This window comes from Jatropha curcas, chromosome 2, assembly GCF_041381405.1.
Source record: "Jatropha curcas cultivar XTBG-Jc1 chromosome 2, XTBG_Jcur_1.0, whole genome shotgun sequence".
In the NCBI taxonomy this organism is placed as follows: Eukaryota; Viridiplantae; Streptophyta; class Magnoliopsida; order Malpighiales; family Euphorbiaceae; genus Jatropha; species Jatropha curcas.
Genome location: NC_143152.1, coordinates 25,144,640 through 25,169,714, shown reverse-complemented (window position 1 = coordinate 25,169,714; position 25,075 = coordinate 25,144,640). Strand labels below are relative to the sequence as shown.

General features: G+C 30.8%; 4 protein-coding genes and 2 non-coding genes across 6 annotated transcripts; 4 read left to right on the top strand and 2 right to left on the bottom strand.

Annotated features, from left to right (window-relative positions):
- The first annotated feature begins 3,802 nt into the window (after positions 1–3,802).
- On the top strand, positions 3,803–7,539 carry NAK (Protein kinase superfamily protein). The gene is made up of 6 exons (XM_012219555.4): positions 3,803–4,242; positions 4,753–5,078; positions 5,492–5,627; positions 5,753–5,895; positions 6,029–6,152; positions 6,838–7,539. The coding sequence occupies exons 1-6, from the start codon at positions 4,191–4,193 to the stop codon at positions 7,233–7,235; spliced, it is 1,179 nt and encodes a 392-aa protein (XP_012074945.1). The 5' UTR covers positions 3,803–4,190; the 3' UTR covers positions 7,236–7,539.
- A 421-nt stretch (positions 7,540–7,960) lies between these two features.
- Positions 7,961–11,366, bottom strand: LOC105636301 (SNARE-like superfamily protein). The gene is made up of 3 exons (XM_012219554.4): positions 11,208–11,366; positions 9,953–10,121; positions 7,961–8,389 (listed from the first exon to the last, which is right to left on the bottom strand). The coding sequence occupies exons 1-3, from the start codon at positions 11,265–11,267 to the stop codon at positions 8,193–8,195; spliced, it is 426 nt and encodes a 141-aa protein (XP_012074944.1). The 5' UTR covers positions 11,268–11,366; the 3' UTR covers positions 7,961–8,192.
- A 147-nt stretch (positions 11,367–11,513) lies between these two features.
- Positions 11,514–14,687, top strand: ABCI20 (non-intrinsic ABC protein 9). The gene is made up of 7 exons (XM_012219553.4): positions 11,514–11,783; positions 11,895–12,028; positions 12,763–12,882; positions 13,466–13,561; positions 13,710–13,862; positions 13,949–14,026; positions 14,154–14,687. Exons 1-7 carry the CDS (start codon positions 11,615–11,617, stop codon positions 14,391–14,393), a joined length of 990 nt encoding a protein of 329 aa, XP_012074943.1. The 5' UTR covers positions 11,514–11,614; the 3' UTR covers positions 14,394–14,687.
- Positions 14,688–16,554: 1,867 nt separating this feature from the next.
- On the top strand, positions 16,555–16,626 carry TRNAK-UUU (transfer RNA lysine (anticodon UUU)). Its single transcript has one exon. It is a non-coding gene; the product is annotated as a tRNA-Lys (tRNA).
- A 1,774-nt stretch (positions 16,627–18,400) lies between these two features.
- TRNAK-UUU (transfer RNA lysine (anticodon UUU)) lies at positions 18,401–18,472 on the top strand. The gene has a single exon. It is a non-coding gene; the product is annotated as a tRNA-Lys (tRNA).
- Positions 18,473–19,941: 1,469 nt separating this feature from the next.
- Positions 19,942–22,036, bottom strand: EXPA9 (expansin A9). Its single transcript, XM_012219552.4, has 3 exons — positions 21,797–22,036; positions 21,241–21,559; positions 19,942–20,732 (listed from the first exon to the last, which is right to left on the bottom strand). Exons 1-3 carry the CDS (start codon positions 21,942–21,944, stop codon positions 20,423–20,425), a joined length of 777 nt encoding a protein of 258 aa, XP_012074942.1. The 5' UTR covers positions 21,945–22,036; the 3' UTR covers positions 19,942–20,422.
- Between the last annotated feature and the right edge of the window lie 3,039 nt (positions 22,037–25,075).

Sequence of the window (25,075 nt, the reverse complement as noted above, 5' to 3'; positions counted from 1 at the left end):
AGAAGTAAGCAATTTTTGTTTAATAATTCATTCAGTTGTTTCAAGGAAATCAAACACAGCGTAGACTGAAATGATTACATATTATACTACAATATCCCTAAAAGCATATTATAATATATAATTATTATTACTGTATAATATGTGACTAATCATTGACTGCAGGAATATAATCATGACATTGAATATTAAATTAAACATAGATAAATCCAAAATGGTTTAACATCAGATTACGTGTTTTGTACTAAAACAAGACAAACAATAAAATAACAATATAAGTATTACGTGTTTGTATTTGCATATCTAAATACATACTGTCCAGATAATCTGTAAGTGTTGTCTTCACATTTATATAAAGAAATAACATATTTCTGATTTTCCTTCCTTCTTGCTTCTTCCGTTCAAAAAAACAGTTTATTTTTAAAGAAATTAAAAAATAATAATTATCGTGATTAAAAAGTTAATCAAACAGTTAACAGTTAAATTCTAAACGGAGCTCGATAAATCAGTACCTAAATAAATTTTCAAAGGAAGCCATGAAAGAATTATCCAAGAGCTCTGTTAAACCCATAGGTTAATAGCGAAAAAAGCAACCTGAATGTGTTGCAGAACAGATTCCATAAAAATTAAGCAACAAAATGGTTACGAGAAAATAAAATATGTTGTAAAATAATGAATTATTTTATTATTTCAGAGTGAAAATTTATACATATTAGCAGAAATTAAATTGTAAAAAAAGAGATTAAAAAAAAAAAAACATATTGCACTCATGGCAAATGAATATCTTGTAGTGTCACTTGAGGGACTTAATCATGAACTTCTAGAATGTTACTTGAGCAACTCAATCATGAACTTTACATATGTTAAAATAATTCACTTTTTACTAATGGGGTTGTCTGAGTTTAAACAACTCAAATCCTTTAGTTAGATGGATTAAGGATGGCTGTGGTACAAACCTTAAAAAGTTCTTTTTTTCTTTTCAATTATTTTAAATTATAATTTTATTTCTTATTATAGAAGAGAATAATCTTTTACAATTTCCTATTTTAATATTATTTAATATATATCTGTCTATTTAATTGTACAAAAATTAAGGCACAAAAGCTTATGCGGCACAATTCTAAAGTATTAAAATATTTATATGGCAAATGTTAATCTATTGAGTTGAAAATAATTTTTATATTTTTAAAAATTATTTTAAATATAATTAATAGAGAACTTAATTAGTATCATTAATAATATTTTCAGCTTTTAAATAATTAATTAAACTAATAATGTCATTAGTATTTTAAAAATTTTTCACTTTTTTTCTAAAATAATTAACAATATCATTAATATTTATTCTATTCATTTTCTTTTTTCCATTGTTACGGAATTTATATAGACATCTATTTCAATATAAATGAAATCTTAAAAAAAATCAATCATACTTTCAATAAAAAGAAATGAGTTCTTTGTAAACAACATAAGAGTATTTTCATGGCATTTTATTGAGGTGAGCTTGATCAATGTGGTGATGTTGATGGAATTACATATTGTATTCAGTTTCCAATTATCAACTAAGATATATTTTTGTGATTTGTAATAAATTATTCCATAACTATTAGAGTATCTAATACATATAAAAAGATTTTATTTATTATTTTTATAACTAAGTGTTTATTTTTATTCAGCACAATGCCACCTAAATCATAGAATTTATTTTTCACAGTGTTTTTTTTATGAAATTAAAATTAAAATTCATTTTCTAATTCATTATCTAGGAAAATAGAGAAATATTTAATGATAAAATTAATGTTTATGTTTTATTTTGTAAAGGGAGATGACAATACTTCTCAACCTATTCTAAATCAGGGCAAACTTCGATGAATTTTTTTAAAATTTTTTAATATTTATTGGATTTATGCCCGAATTCTAAATTATTTATTCAAAATGAATTTAATAATTGGTATTTAAAAATATTATTTTAAATGTATTACAACATTTATAAACATTGAAAATTTTAAGCTTAATTATAAACTTTGATTTATGTGTGCATGTGTCAATATATTGATCATTTTGCAAGAATTTGGGAAAAAAATTATTTTAATTTTATTTTTTTGTATATTAGTAAGTATAATATATTGGATATTTGGATTCTTCAAAACAATTATTAATTATAATAAAAAGAACATTTTTATTTTTAAACATTATATAACATTCGCACACGAATTGTGAGAATAGGACTGGTTTTTATTAATAAATTAGTCTTTTTTATAACGTGTCTTGCACATTAACTATATTTATTCTTTTTCACATAATATTAAAGCATAAGTTTTTGTTTAGATTAAAATTCATACAATTGTTTAATTTGTATTGGACTTTATCGTGCAAGCTACTTTATTTCATATGTACTTAATTCTTTTTTTTTTTTTTATAATAAAGCCTAGAACTAATCTTTCGGTTCCTAATTTATAAATGCATATTCTTAAAATCTTGATAAGTGGCCAAAAAGAGAATTAAGTCATCATTCAATCTTTGACCTTCTGCCCTCAACTTCAAATCAATATTTATATACAATTATAATGAAAAATAATAACAAATTATTTTTTACTGTTGGAAAAAAATGAGCCGGTAATTTGAATTGTTAATAGTAATTACTTTTACTATAATAACAGTATTACTTACTTAGTGCATTAAAGAAATAAATATATAAAAAAGAAACATATTAAGAAAATATCATTAATGAATAATAAAATAAAAAATGACTATAATAATGAAAAAGAAATGAATATAATAACAGTAATGAAAAAGAAAATAAAAAATTATTATTAAGAATAGAATTTTTTTTTTCGGAACTCAATATATAATAAGAAACAAATTATATTAAAAAATTTACCAATTTGAATTTCAAAAATCAGTCCATTCTTTAATTAGAAATGTTATAATTTAATGAAATTTGATATTGATAGACAAATATATATATATATATATATATATATATATATATATATCCAAGTCAATAAATTAAAATCACAAAAGCAAATAATGCTAGATCTAATTTTGTTTTTATATTTTTCTGAGTTGTAAATTTAAAATAAATAAATAAGTTAATTAATTAATAAAAAAGATTACATAAAATAAATGTTAACTATATATATAAAGAATAGTATACTTTTTTTCTTTTTATTATCTATATATATTTATTTTAAAAAATAATATCTAGAAATTATATTCAATCAAATAATAAACTGTAATAAGTAAAGTGTTTCCAGCGAGTATTTACTCCATTCATGAGAATTGAATTCTCAACCTTACTTAAGGAAAAAGAGTGTCAAACCGCTCATCCAAATATTCATTAGTATAAGATGTAATTTTCAAATTGGCTACAACTAAAGCTATTCTAAGATATTCCAAATTTCATTAAGATAATATTGAAAATCTCGTTATTCCCTCCCTTCTTATTTCCCCATTTATATATAGGATAAATATACTACTACAATTAATCTAATCTTCAATATAAATTTCTCTAAAAAATCTTGAATTTAAATAATTAATTAAAATATGAATTTTTTGTATTCATACGTAATGAAAAAATTAAGGATAAGTAGTATAAAATTTTTTTTGTGCCATTTTTAAGGGAAAAGCATTCTCAATAGTTCCATCCATAAAAGATAGAAAGAATGCTGAAATTCTTATTTAAAAAACCTGTGTTATTTCCGCTCTATATTAATTCCCATCTTGTGGAATATTTTATCCGTTAGTTGATGTTTGTTTGTTTTGTTGTTGGAAGAAAGAAAGAAAGAGCGGAAACGAAAAAAAAAAAAAAAGGGCAAAGCGAGTCAACCATCTACGGTTGGCGAAGGTCCAAAAAGGCCACTCGAAAAGAGGACCTAATTGGCAAAGACTTCTTTTTTCTTTCTTCCTTGCGATCTTCTCATCTCTCAAATCCAAAAGCAAAAAGAACCCACAAAAAGAAAAAGAAAAAGAAAAAGAAAAAAAATCTTCCATGGTTTCTGTAACTATATAAATTAGCTAATAAGTTGCTCAAAGTGATTTTCTTTTTTTCTTTTCCTCTTTTTCTTTGTGGTAATATTTGCTTCCCATTTTTAAGTAAAAGGATTTCTTGGAACAAGATCTACTCTGGGTTTTTGTTTGGTTTTAATTTTTTGGTTTTGGAGTTGCTATAGTGAGGAGCTCAGGTGTCTGATCCGATGGGACTTTGTCTTAGCAATCGAATCAAGGCTTATACTCCTTCTAATACAGGTAGGTATCCATTTCTTATTTTAGGTTGGCGGGTGTTGAGATTTTGTATGTTTTCACAATTAGCTGAGTTGATTTCACTCACTTTCTGCTTAATTTTTCATCTATGGAGTCTATAGCTGTTCTTTTTGTCCTTTCATCTTTATGGTCATTGTAGATGTTTGTTATTGATATGGCTTCTGCAAAAACATTTTAGGTTCTTGGCAGTTGGCAGGAACTTTAAAGTTTTAGCTATAAGGTTACTTTTTGCAATTCTCAAGATAAATTCTCATTGCATGTGTTTCTTTAGTTGATTATTTGATAAATTTCCTTGGTTTCTATCAGTTTGTAACTATTTTTCCGTCTTTGAAGATGTGTTGAGTCTTGGAGTTTTGGTTTGTGAAAAAGTAAGGTATATCATAGTTGTTCTCTTGAGGACTTATTTGACAACGATCTATCATTCTAGATAAGAGAAAAACATCGTTAGAGTTTTTTTGCGAATAATTTGATTTCATTAATTTATGTGTTGTGCAGGATTGAATTCAAAAAGTGCCAGCAGAGATGGGAAGAATCTTAGTAGTGTGAGTAGCAAGGTCTCTTCGGCTTCCATACCCCAAACTCCACGGAGCGAGGGTGAGATCTTACAGTCGCCGAATTTAAAGAACTTTAGCTTCAGTGAGCTGAGGACTTCCACTAGAAACTTCAGACCAGATAGTGTACTGGGAGAAGGTGGTTTTGGATCAGTTTTCAAAGGGTGGATTGATGAGCATTCTCTTTCAGCTACCAAGCCTGATTCTGGCATGGTGATTGCTGTGAAGAGGCTTAATCAAGAAGGGTTCCAGGGTCACAAGGAATGGCTGGTCAGTTATATGATTTACAACTTTTGTTATTGCTTTTGCTAGTCATTCCTGATTAATTTTGAACTTTTCAATTGAGGGTCATGTCTCTTTATGCCTTTATTATTACCCGTTTTGTTTTGTTGGAATGCTTAATCAGAGAGAATTTGTTTACTTCTCTCAATTAGAGGAACTTGGCAATACAGTCTATCTATTAAGTGTGAAACATGTTTTTCTTGTTTTGGAATGCTTTAATGTGGCTACACAAGTTTGAGTGGTTGATCCCATGGAAATAGCCTTTAGGATATGCAAAATATTTACAGTACTAGTTAAGTATCTGTGAAATTTCATTGTAGATGCCTTTTTCATTGCCAGATTATTTGATAGATTATTACGAGTTACGTAGTTGATTTTGTGTTGTTCTTTTGGACTTACAGGCAGAGATCAACTATCTTGGGCAATTGGAGCATCCTAATCTTGTTAAGTTGATTGGTTACTGCTTTGAGGATGACCATCGCCTTTTGGTCTATGAGTTTATGCCCCGTGGCAGCATGGAGAATCATTTATTTAGGAGTGAGTTGCTCCTGTTATTTCTGTTAACTGCTACTTCAGCTTTCGCCTGTATGGAGAGTTGCATACCATATTGAGTGCACCTGATTTATATTTTTAACTCAAACATTAAACAAATTCTGGAACAGGAGGCTCTCATTTCCAGCCACTTTCTTGGAACATTCGTATGAAAGTTGCTCTTGGTGCTGCAAAAGGGCTTGCATTTCTTCATAGTGCTGATGCAAAAGTCATATATCGGGACTTCAAGACTTCTAATATACTGCTTGATACAGTATGTAATTTATCTGTCATTACTTGATCACTCTTTTTCACAATATGCATCTGAATAGTAGATTAAAAGGCTTGAGTTGACTTTGAGTATATCTGCATTTGTTGACATACCCTACTGCTCTACATATTTGCAGAACTACAATGCAAAGCTTTCTGATTTTGGTTTAGCCAGGGATGGGCCAACTGGTGATAAGAGCCATGTGTCCACAAGGGTCATGGGAACTTATGGATATGCTGCACCAGAGTATTTAGCCACAGGTACAATTTTTATGTTGTTTCTCATAACTGGACAGATATTAACCTGTTTGGCATGCTTCAGTTTTCTTATTCAATGTACTTGTTTTGCCGTTTTCTCTATGCACTAGGGTCATGGTTCAGTAATTTAGTTTTCACTTGTTTTGACCATTAGAAATGTGAAACAGCTGCCTAGTCTTAGGAAATTGTGTGCAAACATATCCATTTTGACATGAGATTGCGGGGAGAACAAGATTGAATAAAACCGGTAGAGATTGTGAAATAAAAATCACGATACCAGTAATGCCATTAAAAGGCGTGCAACGGGTGCCTTCTTTTTTAGGTTTATAAGGAGACCAAATAGGCATAAAATTGTGGGTTAAACAATGGACTTCCTCTCATAACTCAACAATATTAATGCAGCACCCCACTGTAATGATGGATATGAGACTTGAGTCCAGGATTTCCCACTTTCCATATTATTAAAGAGCATGAGGACACCAACAAAGCATAACTAGCCTGATTGGCAAAGGAAGCCAATCTCCAAGTCTCATAGCATAATTCAAAAATTAAATCTCCTTACTAATTTGGTGGTTGTTAATGCAACCTATTAGATTCCTGCTGTACTTTGTCCATGAGTTTGTATACAGCAATAAAGTTGCAAGTTATCATGGGTTCTGATAATTAATTTGAATTTGGTTTTGAGCAGGCCATTTGACTGCTAAGAGCGATGTATACAGCTTTGGAGTTGTACTTCTAGAAATTTTATCTGGTCGACGAGCTGTAGACAAAAATCGACCATCTGGGCAACATAACCTGGTGGAGTGGGCAAAGCCTTACCTGACAAACAAAAAAAGAGTTTTCCGCATTTTGGACACACGTCTTGATGGTCAGTACTCCCTTACCCGGGCTCAAAAGGTGGCTAACCTTGCACTTAATTGCTTAGATGTAGAACCAAAGTTCAGACCAAACATGGAGGAAGTGGTAAAGGCATTAGAGGAAGTTCAAGAATCAAATAAAAAGGAGGAGAATCTAACTACTCATGGAAACACCAAAACCGGAAAAATTGCTTATCCACGGCCATCTGCATCCCTTCTTTCTGCCTAGGCAAGGCTCAAGTAAGATTTTTTGTGGTGTGTTAATATAATGGAGTCCTGGGATGTGTAACTGTGTTCCAGGAGTTTGAGCATGTTGTAGAAGCATGTCTTTATTGGAGCAGTGTACAGTTTTTTGTTTGCTCTTTGCATGTAGTATTTATGCCTCCATTTTTGTATGTTTTCTGTTCCTCATCAGAATGAGGGAGGACAGATGTGTATGGGGATGATGTTGATGCTGTAATGTTTTGTACTTGAAAACAGCCACAGATATGCAAAGGTTTCTATTTTAATGTATAATTGAGCTTTTTTCTTCACTTCCTTTTGAGCATATGCCTTTCTTCTAGAATTTGATGTTACCACGCTTGTAGAGATTGGACGGATAAACATTTCTTCCTTGCTATTTTAGGTTTGATAAACCATCTCCGTTGATATTAGCTTATTGTATTAGGGAAAAAAAAATCCAAAAACATACTCGTAACTTTACGCTTTTTATTTTGTTTTTATTTATATTTTTTGGAGATCAAAACCTGGATTTTATTGATGAACAAGAAGCAGGAACTACATTAGCTGACAAAAATCCTTCAAGCTCAGGAGGAACTTCATCCATCTAATTAGTTCACCACCAGAATCGAATAATTAAATGGTCATTTAACTCTGTTAGTAAGGTACTGCCGTTCATCTGGACAACTTTTAAATGCAGAAACTGTAACTTAAGTAAAATATCTCCATCTATCCTACACAAATCAACCAAATTGCATAAGATTCAACTCTATCCTTCAAACATGTTCTATCAATTCAATTCTTCAACTAAAAATATGAAGTATAACTACAGACACACCCCTCATCCATTGCATTGGTTTAACAGTAAATATAACAAAAGAAGGTTACATAAACTACAAGATCCCATGGAAAATGCAAAAATGAGAATGAGAAAAAACAATTGCTGAACAAAAAATCCTCAGGTGACTCATCGCCCAAACAAAGCAACGCGATCCTTTTGTATTACTTGTGTTAAGTTGATGTCAAAGAGCTCACATCGTATGGGCATCTCCATTTCATAAAATGGGTTCTTTAAGACATAATCTGTGTATAATTCATATATAACTTTCAAGAGACCCTCCATGTTCGGTGTTCCAGGTTCACATACTACAAAGAACTTTGTCCCTGAAAGGGGGAAAAACATGGAACCAATCTGATTTAGAACAATGTGTAGAATCTGCAATTAATTAGATTTCAGTTTGCTGTTGCTGATTGAGTATTAAACCCATTAATATAATTTCTCTATTGAAAGTAAATTTATGATTAGAATGCTTTCATGCATTGAACTCATAGACAATTTCAGTTTTCTAATTAGAAGTACAGGCTTCATACTTTCATTCATTTCCCAAAATAATTAGAGGTCTCACATTAAAGTGCTAAAAGGAGTATGCTGAAACGGGACAGCTTGGGAAAACTTGAAGTTTTAGGAGATTAGGGATAGGGTTTATAGAAATCAAGAAGTAAGACTTGAATATCAGTGTTGCAGATGTTAATTTCTTTAGAAAATAAGAAAAATTAAGCAAAGGAAAAAAAAAACTACTAGCATCACACTAATAGGATCTAGGACTCACTCCTACCAAGAGAGAATCAGACTTGCTAGGGTTAGAATTGCATCATACAAACTCAAAGATAAAAGCATAATCTGCTGTAATTTTATTGACCGAAGAACTTTTACTTCTACAAGCATAGGTATCCATAGACCCAAATCACTCCTGAACTTTTACTTCGTAGAACTTCAAAACTAGTCCTCATCCTTCAATTATTTGAACTCCCAAAATAAACTAAAAAGGAATACCATTATCCTAAACCAATGAAGACTAAAATATTCCAAAATCGATAAGGACAGGTTTCCAGCAAAGATGAAATTACAGAATTGCTCCATTAGACTTAAAGTTCTTGATAAGCAACTTATATATTAATATAGACATATAAATATAACTCCAAAAGAACTAGAAATATAATGTAACATCTAATATAAATCCTGGATAAAATCTAGACCATATTTCTAAAGTTCTTGGACCTTTGCGGTTTGCTTGTCTGCACCACATGCACTTCTGACCAAAACATTAATTCGATATATCACTCAGAGAAACTGGAAAGTCTCCCATGCTAAGTCAAGGTTTGACCATGCAACCAGCATGAGTGATGGCAACTTAGCAGCAAAAATATGCAGTATTCCCCACACAGATGAAAGCATACAAGACCAATGAGAATTGCATGTAAACTTTCACAAAATCAGTTTGAAGAACATAACTTAGTATCTGCTATTATAAAGTCAAAACTCACACTTAAAACATTTACTCTCTATATAATCATTTAGTGATATAAATTGGCTGCCGATAAAACTCTTTTGTTTCTTGGTCTACTTTCAAATGATTGAGGCTTTTTTACCAAATTATAAATATTTGAGTTTTTCTTGACTAAGCTGCTGTATCAAATTTAAAATAAAAGCTACATTAGAAAGCAGAAATCAAAGATGTGAATATATTGCATTAACTGCATTTTATGTATCAAAATCTCTGATTAGCACTTACAGCCATAAAAATTAGTAAAATTGAGAGCGTCCAGGTATGGAATCCAGAGCAATAAAGAAAATTTGATTCTTATCATTTACTGCATAGTATTTTCATTCAATTTATATAGTAACCAAACTATGAGAGCACAAGTAAAATTTAAGTTTTTGCATACCAGTAAGGGATTGGAAACAATGGAGATCAAATTTATCAGCTTCAAGGAGTTCAATGCCCGAACAACCAACAGTCGGTGATAATTGCTGAGATATTGCATGCATTGAATGCCATAAACTAGCCACACGTAAGCTATCATTTGTATCCATACGTCCAGCAGATCCATAATCCTAATTTTCTCATAATAAAATAAACAAGAAGATCATCAAAAAGCCTGATATGCTGCAGCAGACAACAAGAACTGCAACAGTTCCCATCAAATATTAATAATTTGGTGAAATTACATAAAGAGTAAGTTTACGCTACACTAAATGTTTTTCCCATTAAAAAAAAGTTCCATCTACCCCATTCTAGAAAATAAAACTTCATATATTTTCCCACATTTTCTCTTTTGCTCTTTTATGCTTGGTGTAATTTTAACACGTTCCCAGTCTCTCCCTGTTTTTTGGTTAAAAGAAAGAAAAAGAAAAGAAAAGAAAGAAAACTCCTTTAGCTTTCATTGCATAAAAGAAAAGTCCTAATACCTGTAGGGAGAATAAAAGTTCATTTACAAGTACATTTGGCCTTATTTTTTATCATTTTTTCACCTCTTCCATCTTTCAATGATCAAAAACACAAAGGGAGTCTGTATATTCTATTAATTTCCCCTTTTTTTCCTTCGAATTACTTCATTATTGCCAAGAGACTATGTAACATTAGAAGTCAATTTCTGTATTAGACCATATGTTTGCAGAACGCATCCCCAGTTGATTGGGGAGAAAATAAGAAAACTGTTGAAACTGCTCTTATCAGTACATAAGCTTTCAAAAGGTGAGGATTTCAACAATTTGTTTGTTCAGTCAATGGTTCCGCCTTACTTCTTATCTTAGATTTACAGCTCAGATGACAATTTTAAATAATTCCCAATAAAACATTAGCCTTTCTGTTCCTTAAAAAGAATTCCAGATTTTCCCAGGAACCAAACAACCCTAATAGTTAAATTCACATTTATTGAGGTTTTATGATTGCTTTATTCAAATATCATATTCTGGCTCACTCACCAAATGCCAGTAAAATCTGTAGCTTCTAATATTTGCTTACCCATCTATCTATTAAAATTTACAAGTAAACTAAATTTTTTTTTTTAAAAAAAATTGTAAGTCTCCAAAAAACTAAGTGATCAAATCTGCAGAATAAATAAAAAATTGAAAAAGAAAAACTATCGGAAAGCAGTTCCGGAGGAAACGAAGGCATAAAAACTGAAGCAGCAAGCATACCTTGTAGAAGATCAAACCACCTGATTTGTTTATAATGTATAGACTGTAAATCGCTGCCATTTTCCAAACTCTTTCTCTGAATCCAAACAAGGAGAGGAAAATGAAAGAAAAAAGATAGAAAAATCTAACAACGAGATCACCAAAGCAGTACAAATACAATCAACTCAAATTGCCGATCTTTACCGTAGGTTTTGTGGGATCCACACTGTCAATATAATGGACGGATATTATTGTGCCACGTTTAACTAATATTCCCGTCAACCCCAAGCGGGCCACGTAGCAAGTATTTTCCAAATTTCTATTTTCTTTTTCCTGTATTTGAAGTGTTAGGTGAGAGAGGGAGAGTACTTAGAAGCTGAGAAATTAAACTCTTGAACAGAGTTTCTCAATCTTGAACATTGTTAGAAATGGCAGTCGTGGAGCTTCAAGGACCAACAATAGAGATCAGCGGTCTCAAGTTCACGTATCCAGGAATCGACGGATATCCACCGCCTGGATCCAAACCTTTGATCGATGATTTCTCTCTCACACTCAAGTCTGGTGATCGCTGCCTTCTCGTTGGATCCAATGGCGCCGGTCCGTATAATCTTTCTTATACTTGCTTATACATAGTGAAGAAGATGTTAGCTTTGGTTATAAGAATTGAGTTCAATTTGATTTTTTTTTTTTATATGAAAAATCGATTAGGGAAAACAACGATATTGAAGATATTGGGAGGGAAGCATATGGTAGAACCGCAGATGGTTCGTGTTTTGGGAGGGTCTGCTTTTCACGACACTGCTTTGACGACGTCTGGTGATCTCTGTTATCTTGGAGGAGAGGTTTGTTTTTTTCTTCATTACACGGGCATATGTGTAGGTGTAGCTATTGCAGTTAAGATTTGGTTATTTTGAATCTTCGGAAAAGGCAGGGTTTTAATTATAGTTCACTTCATGAGTAAAGCAGGAAAGATATTGACGAAAAGGAACTCCATTAGTATGTTTAGTGAATTAACTTATCTGTTTTGGGGAGAGAAAGTATTTTACAATTTATATTTGAATAAACAGATATGGAAATTTTTTTTCATTTCCGTAGGGATTTTATTAGATATGTAGTAAGTAATGAATTTATTTGCAAATTCTACCAAGTTTAGCCAAGTCATATTTTTAGGCTTACTAGATTACACTTCATCTGTAAATTCTGATGATCTTGGATATCACATTGTAGGATTCCAATTGAATTTTCTATGCACACCAAATGTGTTAAGTGTCGTTTGTAAATGAATTACACAAGCTGTTTGAGTAGCTTTTTATAAAACTCTAAAAGCTAAATGTTATATGAGTGAACTTTTCACAAAACGCCGTCATAATCTCTAAAAGCTAGTCCAAATACTATGTTACCGAACAGTTTTTTAAGCAGCATTTAAAAAGTTGTAGCCGAAGACAGCCTAAAATATCAAGTCATGGAGTGTTCCACTTGTTTCAACCAAAATTTTCCTCCAATTATATGAATTTCAGAATTTTCCTAATTAAAAATTTATTCCATAATATCTGTAAATCAAACTTTGCTTCTGCAGTGGAGGCGAGAAGTTGCTTTTGCTGGCTTTGATATTCCCATACAAATGGATGTTTCTGCAGAGAAAATGATATTTGGTGTGGCAGGTAGCGATCCTCAAAGAAGAGCAGAACTAATCAGGGTAAGATTTCAATCTAGTAAACTCATCACAAAAAAAATACCATGTTGCCTCACTCTAGTAGTGACCAACTGCCTTCACTACACTAGTCAATCTTCATATTTGGGCTTCATACGTCATCTATACCCTTCAGGTCTGAAAATTTTTCATATAACCTGCCTTGTGAATTAAAAGTGGCTCAGTTCTTTTCTTGGGATTTTTTTTTTTTTTTAACAGCACAGACTATTTTAGGTGATTATCAGATTTATTCTTTATTTTTCTGGCCTTAGTTGGCAAGTGTTTTATGAAGATCAAAGTAGCCATTTTCCTCAAGGATCTAATTTGTTAAATAATTTAACCAAAAAGGAACAGCTCTTATGGATCTTCATTCAGCATGGGGAACTTTTTATCTAAATGCTGGAAGAAGTTAATGCATTATACTATTCATTAATAATTAATTTTACTAAAGGTGATTAATAGAAGTTACATATATTTCCTTAGATACATTTAATTCACATGTTATGTAGTATTTTTACGTTATTTTTATTTTGCTGCCTATGCCACATGCCACACTATGAACATGCAACTTGCTTTCTTGGTAGGATAGGTATTAGATATTGATCTCTCATGGAGGATGCACAAGGTTTCTGATGGTCAAAGAAGAAGAGTGCAAATTTGCATGGGTCTCCTAAAGCCATTCAAGGTATCTTCTTTTTGCATTTTTGTCTTATTTGAATAGTTTTTATTGCTATGTAATTAACCTTCTCATTTTCTTTGAGTAAGCCAATGAGGTTCTATATATCCTAGTTAGTGTTTGTCCAAATGTCTCATCTACCTTGCTGTTTATCTAGGTTCTTCTTCTTGATGAGATAACAGTTGACCTTGATGTGCTGGCAAGGGCTGACCTTCTGAAGTTCTTGACAAAAGAATGTGAAGAAAGAGGTGCTACAATTATTTACGCAACCCATATATTTGATGGATTAGAGGAGTGGCCAACCCATATTGTATGTCTTTTTTCCTTTCATTAGCTCTTCGATAAACATATTATAGTGTGCTGCATGTCCTTAATGTCTAAATCATTTCTGCGCAGGCGTATGTGGCTCATGGGAAGTTACAATTAGCAATGCCAATGGCAAAAGTGAAGGAGATCAGCAATTTGTCACTTATGGTTAGTTGTTGGTGCCTAATTCTTGAATTATTAGTTTTGATTCTCCTAGACATCATAAAATATTTGTTTTTATTACACTGTTTGTATCCTTTTCAAATGGTTAATGCCCTGATGACATGGCTTGTAGAGAACAGTGGAGAGCTGGCTGAGGAAAGAAAGAGATGAGGAGAGGAAGAGAAGAAAAGAAAGAAAGGCAAGTGGTCTTCCAGAATATGAAAAACAAATAGACGGAAGTCGAGTTACTGGTGATCCAGCTCAGGCTGCTGTTCGTGCTATGAACAATGGTTGGGCTGCAGGAAGACTGCATTCAACCATTGCAGGTGAAGAGAATTTTTTCCTAAGCTCAAATAGAGTTTTGAGACAATAGAAAAAAGGCCAATTCAAAGTATTTTGAGTCCAACAATTGGTTTGAAGATACCCGTTTGTGCACATTTCACTCACTGTACCACCAACCTGCTTATCCTTTTTTAAGTATTATTACCAATTTAGTTCAGTTCAATTCTTGCTAGAGCAAACATAAAAAATATAAATTTCAATACGTTAGCCTGTATCAGTGTATATCAAGTTGTTAACTTGTACCGCTGTATTCATCAGCTGAAAATCCATAAATGATGTACCACTGTATCATTTAAAAATAAAATAAAATATATTTATTTTAGAAGTTTTTCATTTTTTCATTTTTTTTTTTTCATGTCCCTGCATTTACTCAAACCACATTCTGCAACATAAAAATACCAAATAGCTCAATAGTAATATTTAGTGATCATAGTATATTTGTCTTATTCCATCTCAGTATTTGTATTCATAAAATTTATCTCACCGCTTGGAAAAGAAAATACTATAATACTTCTGAGGTCACATAATCCAATTAAGACTTAGATCCTTCTATATGGAGGTACTATAATAACTATGATATTCCTAAATTATAAGTCCATCAGAAATTGGGTCCTCCATTCATTTTCACTGTTTAAATTCAAAAAAAAAAAAAAAAAAAAAAAAAAAAAAAAAAAAAAGGATGTGCAAGAGAGAGAATATTATTGAAACCCCGTTCGCCCTTAGTTGACGCTTATGCAATATAATAGAAGGAAATCCCAAATTATTTTTCAAAATCTCTAAATTTCACCTTAAGCTAACAAACCCTAACAGTGAAATGGTTCCAGCAACAAGTCCAGTAGATTTTGAAAGGCAACAAGCAAAAGTCTTGATCAGCTTTTCATTTGGATCCGTTTCAAAAATATGCTTAAACAAAGACTCAAATCCTCCCTCTGTTATTGCTTTTGCTTTTGCATTTTTGTTTTTCAGATGTTGAATTAATACTTAAACTAAAAAAAATAAAAAGAACATGTTATGTTGGAAACTAACGATTATGCCAGATGTTACAAATCACTTCACCGAACCATTGTTTCGCTCTTAAATAAAATAGATGAAACTAAAAATTTTTTACAAAATATTTCGATTTTATCATTTTTCTTCTAAATATATGTTCAAAAATACCATCATTTTAATAAAAATTTTTAATTTTATTGGTTAAGTCTATAAATAGATCATTGATAGATCCGGTCTAGGTAAATTTTTGAGATGGAAAAACTTGACCTATGATTTAAATTGTTTAGATTTTAATTTTATAATATAATTTTACTTTGAAATTAAAATAATTCTTAATAATTTGAAAATTATTTTTTAAATTTAGTAATTTCTTGAATTATTGTTAATCTTACTCAAAAATAAAATCATGACTAGAAGTATGAAAAGTAACAAAGGCAAAGCCTAAGGCCCACAATGGTATCAAAATAAAGCTGAGATAGACCCATAAATTTTTAGAGGCTCAAATCAGGAAAGGGCCGTAGGCTCTTCCTCTTGACGAGACCTTAGACTAGCACCCTTCTTAAGTGCAATGAAAATCACTGATCTAGGCCATGGACCTTGTTGATCTCCATTAACTCCGTCAAACTATGTTTCATTGAAGGTTTTAGCCTATATTTGTACAAGTCAGCTATATTATTCAACAACATATTTATATAGAAATAAATAATGAAAAACTCACAAACAACATATTTCATTAGTCTCGAGTTCGAATCTTTTTTATTATAGTTGTTTTCACTAATTTGATGAGCTAAGGGGAGAATTGCTCTTATTGTATTATTCCGCAATGATATTTTGAACCATTAAGCCTCCAATGAATTAAAAAATATATATATAACTGAATTAATGTCTAAGTTTAAAAAATTGAAAATTATTTTTATTATTTATTATTTTATTTAATTTATACATGGATATTTTTTAAATAAAAATTTTTTATTAGGGTGCTTGAGCATAAACAAATTTCTGTATATTAAATTCATCTTTTAGAAAATAAAAATTATTTTAATTTTTAAATTATAAAAAATATTTGGAAATTCATTAGGGTGCTTGAGCATAAACAAATGTCTAAGTTTACTATTGTTCTGGCTAATGAGTAAATAATTATCTTCGCGGTAAACCTTGAAGCTTTTTCAATTTCTAATGTTTGGTCACTGTTAACCAATCAAGCCGTCTTAGCTCAGAGGTAGAGCGCGTGGCTTTTAACCACGTGGTCGTGGGTTCGATCCCCACAGACGGCGTTTTTACTGTGCAAGTAGCTGCCTAGCTTGGCACCCATTTTATTATTCCTACATTCATCCATTTTATTTATCCATAATAACTAAAGTTGTAAAAAAATAAATAAATAAATAAGAAATCTTTACGCAGATTATTGTTTTGATCCTTTTTTTTTTTGTCCTTTATAAATTTTAGTTTTTTAGTTTTGCCCCTCTTCTTGTAAAAGACAAATATAAATTTTTATTTTTATTTTTTAATTGGGAAAAGTGTAAAAAAATAATTCTCCCCTATCCCAAGAGATAATTAGAAAAACTAGTTAATATAATTTATAGAGTAAATTTTATTTACGTTTTTTTAATATATGTCTATATCAATATCAATCTCATGCTATTTGATGCAATTTTCAATAAAAAAAATTCAATGAAAAATTATAAACTTATAAATTGAGACAAATAAAAGAAAAGCAAGCTAATTTATACAAACCATGAATAATGCGGAATGGAATATGGCTGGAAATTGCTGGGGAAGAAAGAGTCAAGTTTCGATCAACTCTGTAATCATGGATCATCTCTGTAATCATGGATCATCAACAAATCCCTAAATGCTTCTTTAGACTCTTGCAATGTAAAAGATTATTAAAGTCAGAATTGAATTAAATCGAATGATCTATTGACAATTCCCAGTTCTAGGAATAATTTTTTTCCAAAAATATTGAGCAATAGATCCGCCAAACGACTTAAAAAATACACTACTCATAACAAATTCGAAGTACCATTTGTATAAGTAAGAATATTCTTCGTTCCCTGTGACATTTTATACACAAATTAGTTCTCTTACATCTATTCTCTTAAACTTAAAATGAAATTAAAGAAAAAAATAGTTAACAAAGAAAATTTATTTAGTTTCCTTGTTCTCCCTTTTATTCAAATGACACTTTACCCTAAAATATAAGTTATTTAAGGTTATTATACGTGGATTAAATGAATCACTTAATTCTCTTAAATTATAATAAAATAATTATAATAAAATTAAAAGTAATTTGATCGAATTATCTTTTATTTCACATTATTACTCATTTCTCACATAATTATATTATATCTAATAGTATAAAATTAAAAAAAAATATATCATTTATTACTTTTTAAAATATTCAAAAAGACTTTTATTTTAGGATAAAAGAATTACCCTAAAATGAATTACGTACATTTTAGAGTGAAGGGAGTACATTTTAAATTTTTCTTTCTTGTTTATTTTTCTTTCTTTTTTTCTCATCTAAACACAGTGTTACGAATCCACTACGGCCACTCACCTATTGCAATTTCGCGGTTGACAAAATCAATTTGCCAAAGTTTAAACTAGAATATTTGTGTATTTTTTGTGGTATAAGTGCATCCATGCACCAAGAAATTGTAGGAAAATTAAGAAAAATGAAATTATTGAATTAATGGACTGTAAGACCAAAAGCTAATCTCAAATAGAGGTTTTTTTTTTTGTATTTCTTTTTTTTTCATTATATTTTACTATATAACATTTTATTTTTGAGGAAACTGTAAAAAAAAAAAAAAAAAAAAAAGAGAGAGAGAGAGAGAGAGAGAGAGAGAGAGAGAGAGAGAGAGAGAGAAATGATTGAATCAATGAATTATTAATAATATGCCAAGACAAAACACTAATCATAAAACTAGCCTCATATGCCTTCTTCACGAGAATAATTGAAGATTTATGCTAAATTGTATTATTGGTAACATTAATTAGAACAGTTTTTTTTCTCAAATAGTCTTGAAGAAGTTAAGACAAGAAGCCGTCTTAGCTCAGAGGTAGAGCGCGTGGCTTTTAACCACGTGGTCGTGGGTTCGATCCCCACAGACGGCGTTTTTTTGGTATTTTTTGTCAAACTGAAAAAATTATAAGAAAAAAAAACTTATGTATTTATTCACATACGAAAGAGATATTAGTAAATTTTAGATTCCTTTCTGTCTTTAATATCCATATGAGCATCCCAATAACTAGAATGTTTGTTCTCCAGAAGATTCATCTTTCTGCAATTTAGATCTATTTTCCTGCTGCTCCTAATTGAAAAGTCATAATCCCATGAAAGAATGAGAAGATGTTATAATTATAAGATATTGAAGCTATAAACCACAAGTATCTGGACCAATTATTTAGGACTGTCTAATACTGCTCGGGGTTTAGTCATAATTAAAACTCTTCACTCCTTTATATGGGTGTATTTAGCAGGAATGGAACTCGAAAACTTTTTCTACGTGCCTAATCTGCATTGCAACTTCATGCCAAAAAAAAAACATTTTAATTAAAGCTAATTTCATACGAAATATCTCTGGCGTTTAAAGAATAATAGTAAAAAAGCGAGTCCACATGCATTGCATAGCGAGCCATATTTTCTATAAATAGGCTATTGCTTCCTTCCAGCCTAATCAAGATGGGAAGATGCAGTTTTTGGGCAAAAGGCGAAGCTTTAAAAGTTTGATGGCGTGAGCCGCCGGCTAGAAAAATATTATCAGTGGCGGTGCTGCCTACAAACAAGGCACCTAATAAGAGTAGTAGCAGTAGTTATACATACTTATAGATAGAAAAGGGAGACAAGGCACATGGACTTCTGACTATCCACCGACAAGGAGGAGAGGAGGGTCTACTTGCTCTCCTTTCCTTTATTTTGCCAACTTTGAGAAGTGTTCTTTTTCCTATTAATACCCTCATCTTATATGACATCAAGTCTTTTTGTTATTAATTGTGTAAGAAAAAAAAAACTTCACCTCCAATGTAGTTTTCTTGCATGATGATAGTGAATCCATTTTTGCTCATTATTTTCCAATTCACTGTAACATACTCAAAGATGGTTAAAATTTTGGCCATGAAGCTTAGCTAATTTGCAGTTGGTTCTGAAATCCGAAGGTTTTTCCATATTAACAGTCCTCAAAAGCCCACTCGGGTGATTATTCTCAATTCTTAAAAGCCCTTGAAAGTCTGAAGTTCCATCTTTGCTCTGTGCTCTTCCATCCCAAAATATAAATTATCTTATTTCAAAATAAAAGTCATTTTAAAAAATAATAAATGATATCTCTTTGAAGTAATCTTTATTTACATTAGATTTAATAAGTGCCTTCACTAGATAATTTTAATTTTGAAATAAAAATTAATTTGATTAAGAATTTTTTTTATAATTTAAGAAAATTAATTATATTTTTGAATTTGTTTTTGGGACACGAAGAGTACTATTTTAGCATATCTCTTTTACAAGAAAACTTTAAAATTGTAGTTTATTATCCTCTTAAAAAGGCACATTCACACGAAATAATCCATATAACACAGGCAACAAGTAATAACCATTAAAAAGTAGTAACCGAAGTTACCTACCACTAACTATTTAAAGCATTACAGCGACAGTGACAGACAATAAAAGACATTTAATCAAAGCTGCGGGCTACATGGTTTCCTTACTGCAGCCGCTTCAGCCTCAATTATGAACCCCTTACTAACCATTCATCAATGGTTTTTTTAACACATAAAAGAAAAAAAAAAAAAAAAAAAAAAACAACTCACAAAAAGTCCATAGTATAAAAAAGTTTTACCATAGACACATTCACTTTTTACTAATTTCTCCCTACTCAAATTAAACCCTAACCAAGAATCCCCAAATTATCTATTTTCTTTACCTTTTCCCGCGCCCAACTTCAAATTTTCCCGAGAAAATTAAGGAAAATTGAAGGCGGGAAAAGCACTTGCAATAATTATATATTATATATTAATTATAAAACTTGCAAATCTTTTTTGAAAAAAAAAAATATTTTGGAAGGGTAAAAATCAGACGCGGAAATTCTTTCCCGTGAAGGTCTGACCAAACTGCCAATTTGCGGGTGCGATGTTCCATGAGGTTGATGTACGCCTGTCACTGCCCGTGACTCTAAACGAGAGAGCCTGGCCCACAAGTACTGCATTGGATTGCCAATTTTGGCCCCAGTTTCTGCTCATGCTTAACCAGTCTGTCTTTGACCCTTTGATGCTAACCTTCACGATATCCCCTGCACCTGCGACGTTGGAGACTAAAACCAGGTTGAAGTAACGGAAACCGTTGATCGTGAATCTGATCCCGCCTTGCTTCCTGCAAGGTATCCTGTGAAACAAAATAATAAAATGAAATTAATTAATTATTAAACACTAACTCGAATCACACGTGTGGGACTACGTGTGAATTTTTGTCCTTTTTACCGTTCTCCAGATTTTCCGGAATTGAACAATGGATTGTTGTAATAGTGATGAAAAAGCAAGGTTATTTGTGTCTTTTAGTGATGCGCTGCGAGCAAGTGAAGCATTTCCGGAAGTGACCAAAAAGCCAAAAAGGAGAAGCAGATTGCGTTTGTTTTCTATGGGTAAAAGCGTCGGATATGATTCTTTGCCAGCAATTAGCCACTACGCTTGTTCTTTTGAGAAATTCGTTTGTTTCCCCAGAAAAGCACAGAGCAGGAAAAGTGAATGCAATGTTTGTTCTCTAGGAAAATATAGCTCTCACCAATTTTTAACGACAGATTTTGAAGCAAGATCATAATCCATATTTAGAATGGTACCATTTAGCACATAATCAAACAGAATATAAAAAAGAAAGAGACGTTCAGGCTACTCACCGGCGAAAATTAACCGGGACTATTCCTGCACGGTACTCAGCGATCTTGAGGAACATGGGCATGGCGAGATCAAAGTGGGGGCGAGGTGGGTTGCACCAGCCACCATTGTCGCTAGGCAAAGCGAAATTAGGAGGACAGAAGTTAGTGGCGGTTATGAAAATGGAAGGGCTACCGGGATTGCACCATTTAGGATCATCTGCGCATTTGATCTCGAAACAAGCGCCGCAACTCAAGCCATTGTTAAAAAGTGCTGTGCTTAATGCTGCTGTGTTCACTCCATACCCTTGACTGTACAGATTACCGTACCCACAAGCACCACCTACAAAATAACACTTCAAAGATCAAAATAAATGGGAAAAGGAAAACAGAGAAATAGAGTTTGATTTCAAGTTCGCATGCAAAGTAGAGATCCATCTCTACAATACAAGTTTATGGAGATTTTGCACATATAGTAAAAAATGTGGCTAAAAAATCAAATCACCAAAAGAATTGGAGTTAAAAAGAAGAGATATAGAGACAGATGTGATAGATCTCCAAAAAAAGAGAATCTACGTACCCATAGTACCAGAGGCATCGCTACCGCCATAAAAAGTAGCATGAGCACTCTCCCATGACCCACCGGTGTAAACGCCGGGGATTCTTGCGTTAACTACCCAGAACAGAGAAAACAGAGATATAATGCAGAGCACATCCAGATTTGCCATTTTGAGTTGTTGGTTAGAAAGAGAGGAGGAGAGAGAGTAGAGAAGTGTGTGTGAGTATGGAGATGGGAGCGAATGAGGAAAGCGGGAAGAAGGTGGGGGTATTTATGGAGAGGGGGGACGAGGTGGGGAGGAATCATAGAGAAGACAGCGGGTCTAAAAATTTATTATTACAGTCTAATTAATGCTATTTGCTATGTCTGTACTCTCTCTCGCTGAAGTCAACATCCATGTTGAGTGATTTTTACTTTTACTTTTTAACTTTTATCACCAAGCAACAGGTTTTACAAATTTTTTCTTTTTTTATTTATGTTTAACATTTATTCTATTTTCTTCCAAAATAAATCCCCACTTAATCTAAAACAAAATTAAATTAAAGTTCTCTTTCTTATGCTCAAATACTCTATAAATAAATAAAACTAAGAATCCGCACACAAATTATTGGTGTATGATATTATGTTGTTACAAAATCTAATAAAATTGAAATGAATTATTCTGTCCATTCCAAAATATAAATCGTTTTAGAGTGTTGTTTTGTCTTCAAATATAAATTATTTTAAGTATTTTACAGAGTAATAAATAATATTTTTTCAACATTAACTTTATTTATATTACTACCCATAATACGTGTCAAGTTTGAAAAAATAATTTATTCCAAAATACTTATCACATTCGTGATTTGAAGGGGTAATGTACATTTTTTTTCCATGTTTACTCTTTATATATAACCAATAATTATTACTTCACTTTAATGATTTTTTAAAAAAATAATATTAAATTAAGGATATTATAGTCAATTTACTCAATAATTTATTGTAACTTAGACAAATTTAATGGTTTTCTTAAGAGACATGAAATTTTAAATGTGACAAATATTATAGAATTGAAATAATATATACAATAACTATTTTTACAAATTACCCTGGTATTAAAATAAACAATAATTTAGTCAAATTACCCTCAGTTTTATTTTTAACAAAATTAATTACCTTCTTAATTTGGTAAAAAAATCTTAAATTACTTATATTTTAAATAGAGTGAATGATAATATATACTAATTATGAATCTCTTTTTCTTTAAAGGAATTATGAATCTCATTTAAAATCATGCATTTAATAATAAAAAATAAATGTCAATCAAACGTAATCTGATTAGTACTGTCAATCTGTCATGTTAAATACGATTATGATTTAACGTCTTCTCCATTATAAAATTATCGTAAATTTATAATATTTAAAAAGGCTATACAATAGTAAAAAAATTTTTTGGTTTATTGAGTCTATATGAATAAAATAATAATAAAAACAACTTAATAGTGGAGTAAATTACAAAGGAATAATCCTTCTATGTGAATAAACCGTCTTATTTCCTAACAGATTTAAATATGACACCCTTTCAAATTTTTAGCAGTAAACGAGAACTTCAATTTCAGGTATGGATAAGAATCGAATAATTCAATTGAATTGGGAGAATATCAAAAAATAGGAATGAATAAGACCCACACACATGTATTCATATTGTTTGGTTAGGCTGTGTTTGCCCACTTGAATTCCAATTCGATAAAGCAAAAAGGGCATATTGGAAATGAAATTACTTCATTGGTTTTCAATTCCAGAGTTTTCCCTATCATTTCTTATTATGCTTTCTGCTCTTTACCTATCCTTAAGTTGTTGTTAGGACATGATAATAACTGAAACGGTTAATAGAGATACGCTTGCCCCCAATCAAAATCCCCCTTTTAAAGTATTATATATAAATAAAAGAAATTCATAATTATATAGATTTTTTCAACCAATGTCACTTTTTAAAATTATCAATAATACTTGTAAACTTATAAATTCACCTATTTTTATCTTGTGTCAGACTGAATACATAAATTCACTCTTGAATTTTACAATTATAATCTTATGATATCTTAAATTTTTTAGTGAATTTTACAATTCTAATCTTATGACATTTTAAAATTTTTGCAGAAGACCATCGTGCATTGAAACTTGTAAATTTTAACAATATTACACAATTTTCGACATTAATATCAATATTTTTTTTAGAATTTTTAGCTTTTATCTGTAAAATATCAACTTGATACGTAATTAGCATGACTTCTGAAATAATAATTTTCATAAATTTTAAATTTTTAATGAGCATTTAATTAATCTAATTTACAAGTTGAGGTGTTCAATAAAATAATTTTAAAAATTGAGGTATTTAATAAATATAATATTATAAATTAAAATATTTGATAAATCAAAATAAAATTTAAAAATGTCATAAAATTAAAATAAAAAAATTTAAAGGTAAATTTATATATTAGGCATCTTATGGTTGTACCGTTAGAAGAGAGTTTCAAACCGGTGAGGATTCAAACTCGAACTAAAATCACTCTTTTAGGTTTTAGCTAATTGGGAGGAGGTTTTAGGTCCGCTAGCTCCTATTTCAACGTGGTTTCAATGAGACTATTTCAGTGAGCTTTTTTTTTTTTTTTTTCTCTCTCTCTCTCATTACTCATAATCAATTGCAATCGTCAATTCAACTAGCGGTCTATTTCAATCTGAATGGTAAGAGGATGTGAACTAAAATTAGGCTCGTGAATGACATTTTTGGTCAGGTTCAAAATCAGCATTATAAAGCTTATTTAGCTCAATCTTTCAGTTCAATTTCAATTCGATTTTAGTTTAAATTCAGAGCTGTCAACTATCATTCGATCATTTTGTTTATGTATATTAACTTAATAATTTTAAAATTAACTAAATCAAATTAAAAGTTCATTAACAATAACTTTTGACTTAAATGATATTGAAATAGATTTAGAAGTACGAGGCCCCAATTAAAATTCTAAATAAAATCAAATTAACTAAAAATTTTGGGTTGATATTTTTTTCGAAGAAAATAATTTTCATACAAATCTTGGTAATTTTAAGTTGATGCTGACTTATTTTTCTTATTTTTATTGTTTCAATCATTTTAAAAGTCATAATGAGGGGTGTGCTGCATTTGGGTGTAACTCAAAAACTGAATTCAACTAATTCATTTCAATTTGGTTTCATCAATTTTTTTTAAAACCAATTACCTTTCAGTTTGGACATAACTATTTGGGTTTCTGTTTTAGTTCGGTCTTATACATAGCTAACCGA

Bases quoted from the DNA above. Each gene is read 5' to 3' on its own strand.
- NAK (XM_012219555.4), top strand. From the start codon at position 4,191: ATGGGACTTTGTCTTAGCAATCGAATCAAGGCTTATACTCCTTCTAAT. The intron at 4,243-4,752 runs GTAGGTATCCAT...TGTGTTGTGCAG, and splicing joins TTATACTCCTTCTAATACAG to GATTGAATTCAAAAAGTGCC. The intron at 5,628-5,752 runs GTGAGTTGCTCC...ATTCTGGAACAG, and splicing joins GGAGAATCATTTATTTAGGA to GAGGCTCTCATTTCCAGCCA.
- EXPA9 (XM_012219552.4), bottom strand. From the start codon at position 21,944: ATGGCAAATCTGGATGTGCTCTGCATTATATCTCTGTTTTCTCTGTTC. The intron at 21,560-21,796 runs GTACGTAGATTC...GTTATTTTGTAG, and splicing joins CGATGCCTCTGGTACTATGG to GTGGTGCTTGTGGGTACGGT. The intron at 20,733-21,240 runs GTGAGTAGCCTG...TTTGTTTCACAG, and splicing joins GTCCCGGTTAATTTTCGCCG to GATACCTTGCAGGAAGCAAG.
- ABCI20 (XM_012219553.4), top strand. From the start codon at position 11,615: ATGGCAGTCGTGGAGCTTCAAGGACCAACAATAGAGATCAGCGGTCTC. The intron at 13,863-13,948 runs GTATGTCTTTTT...ATTTCTGCGCAG, and splicing joins AGGAGTGGCCAACCCATATT to GCGTATGTGGCTCATGGGAA. The intron at 14,027-14,153 runs GTTAGTTGTTGG...CATGGCTTGTAG, and splicing joins TCAGCAATTTGTCACTTATG to AGAACAGTGGAGAGCTGGCT.
- LOC105636301 (XM_012219554.4), bottom strand. From the start codon at position 11,267: ATGGCAGCGATTTACAGTCTATACATTATAAACAAATCAGGTGGTTTG. The intron at 10,122-11,207 runs GTATGCTTGCTG...TGAGAAAATTAG, and splicing joins GTGGTTTGATCTTCTACAAG to GATTATGGATCTGCTGGACG. The intron at 8,390-9,952 runs GTATGCAAAAAC...TCCCCCTTTCAG, and splicing joins TTGTTTCCAATCCCTTACTG to GGACAAAGTTCTTTGTAGTA.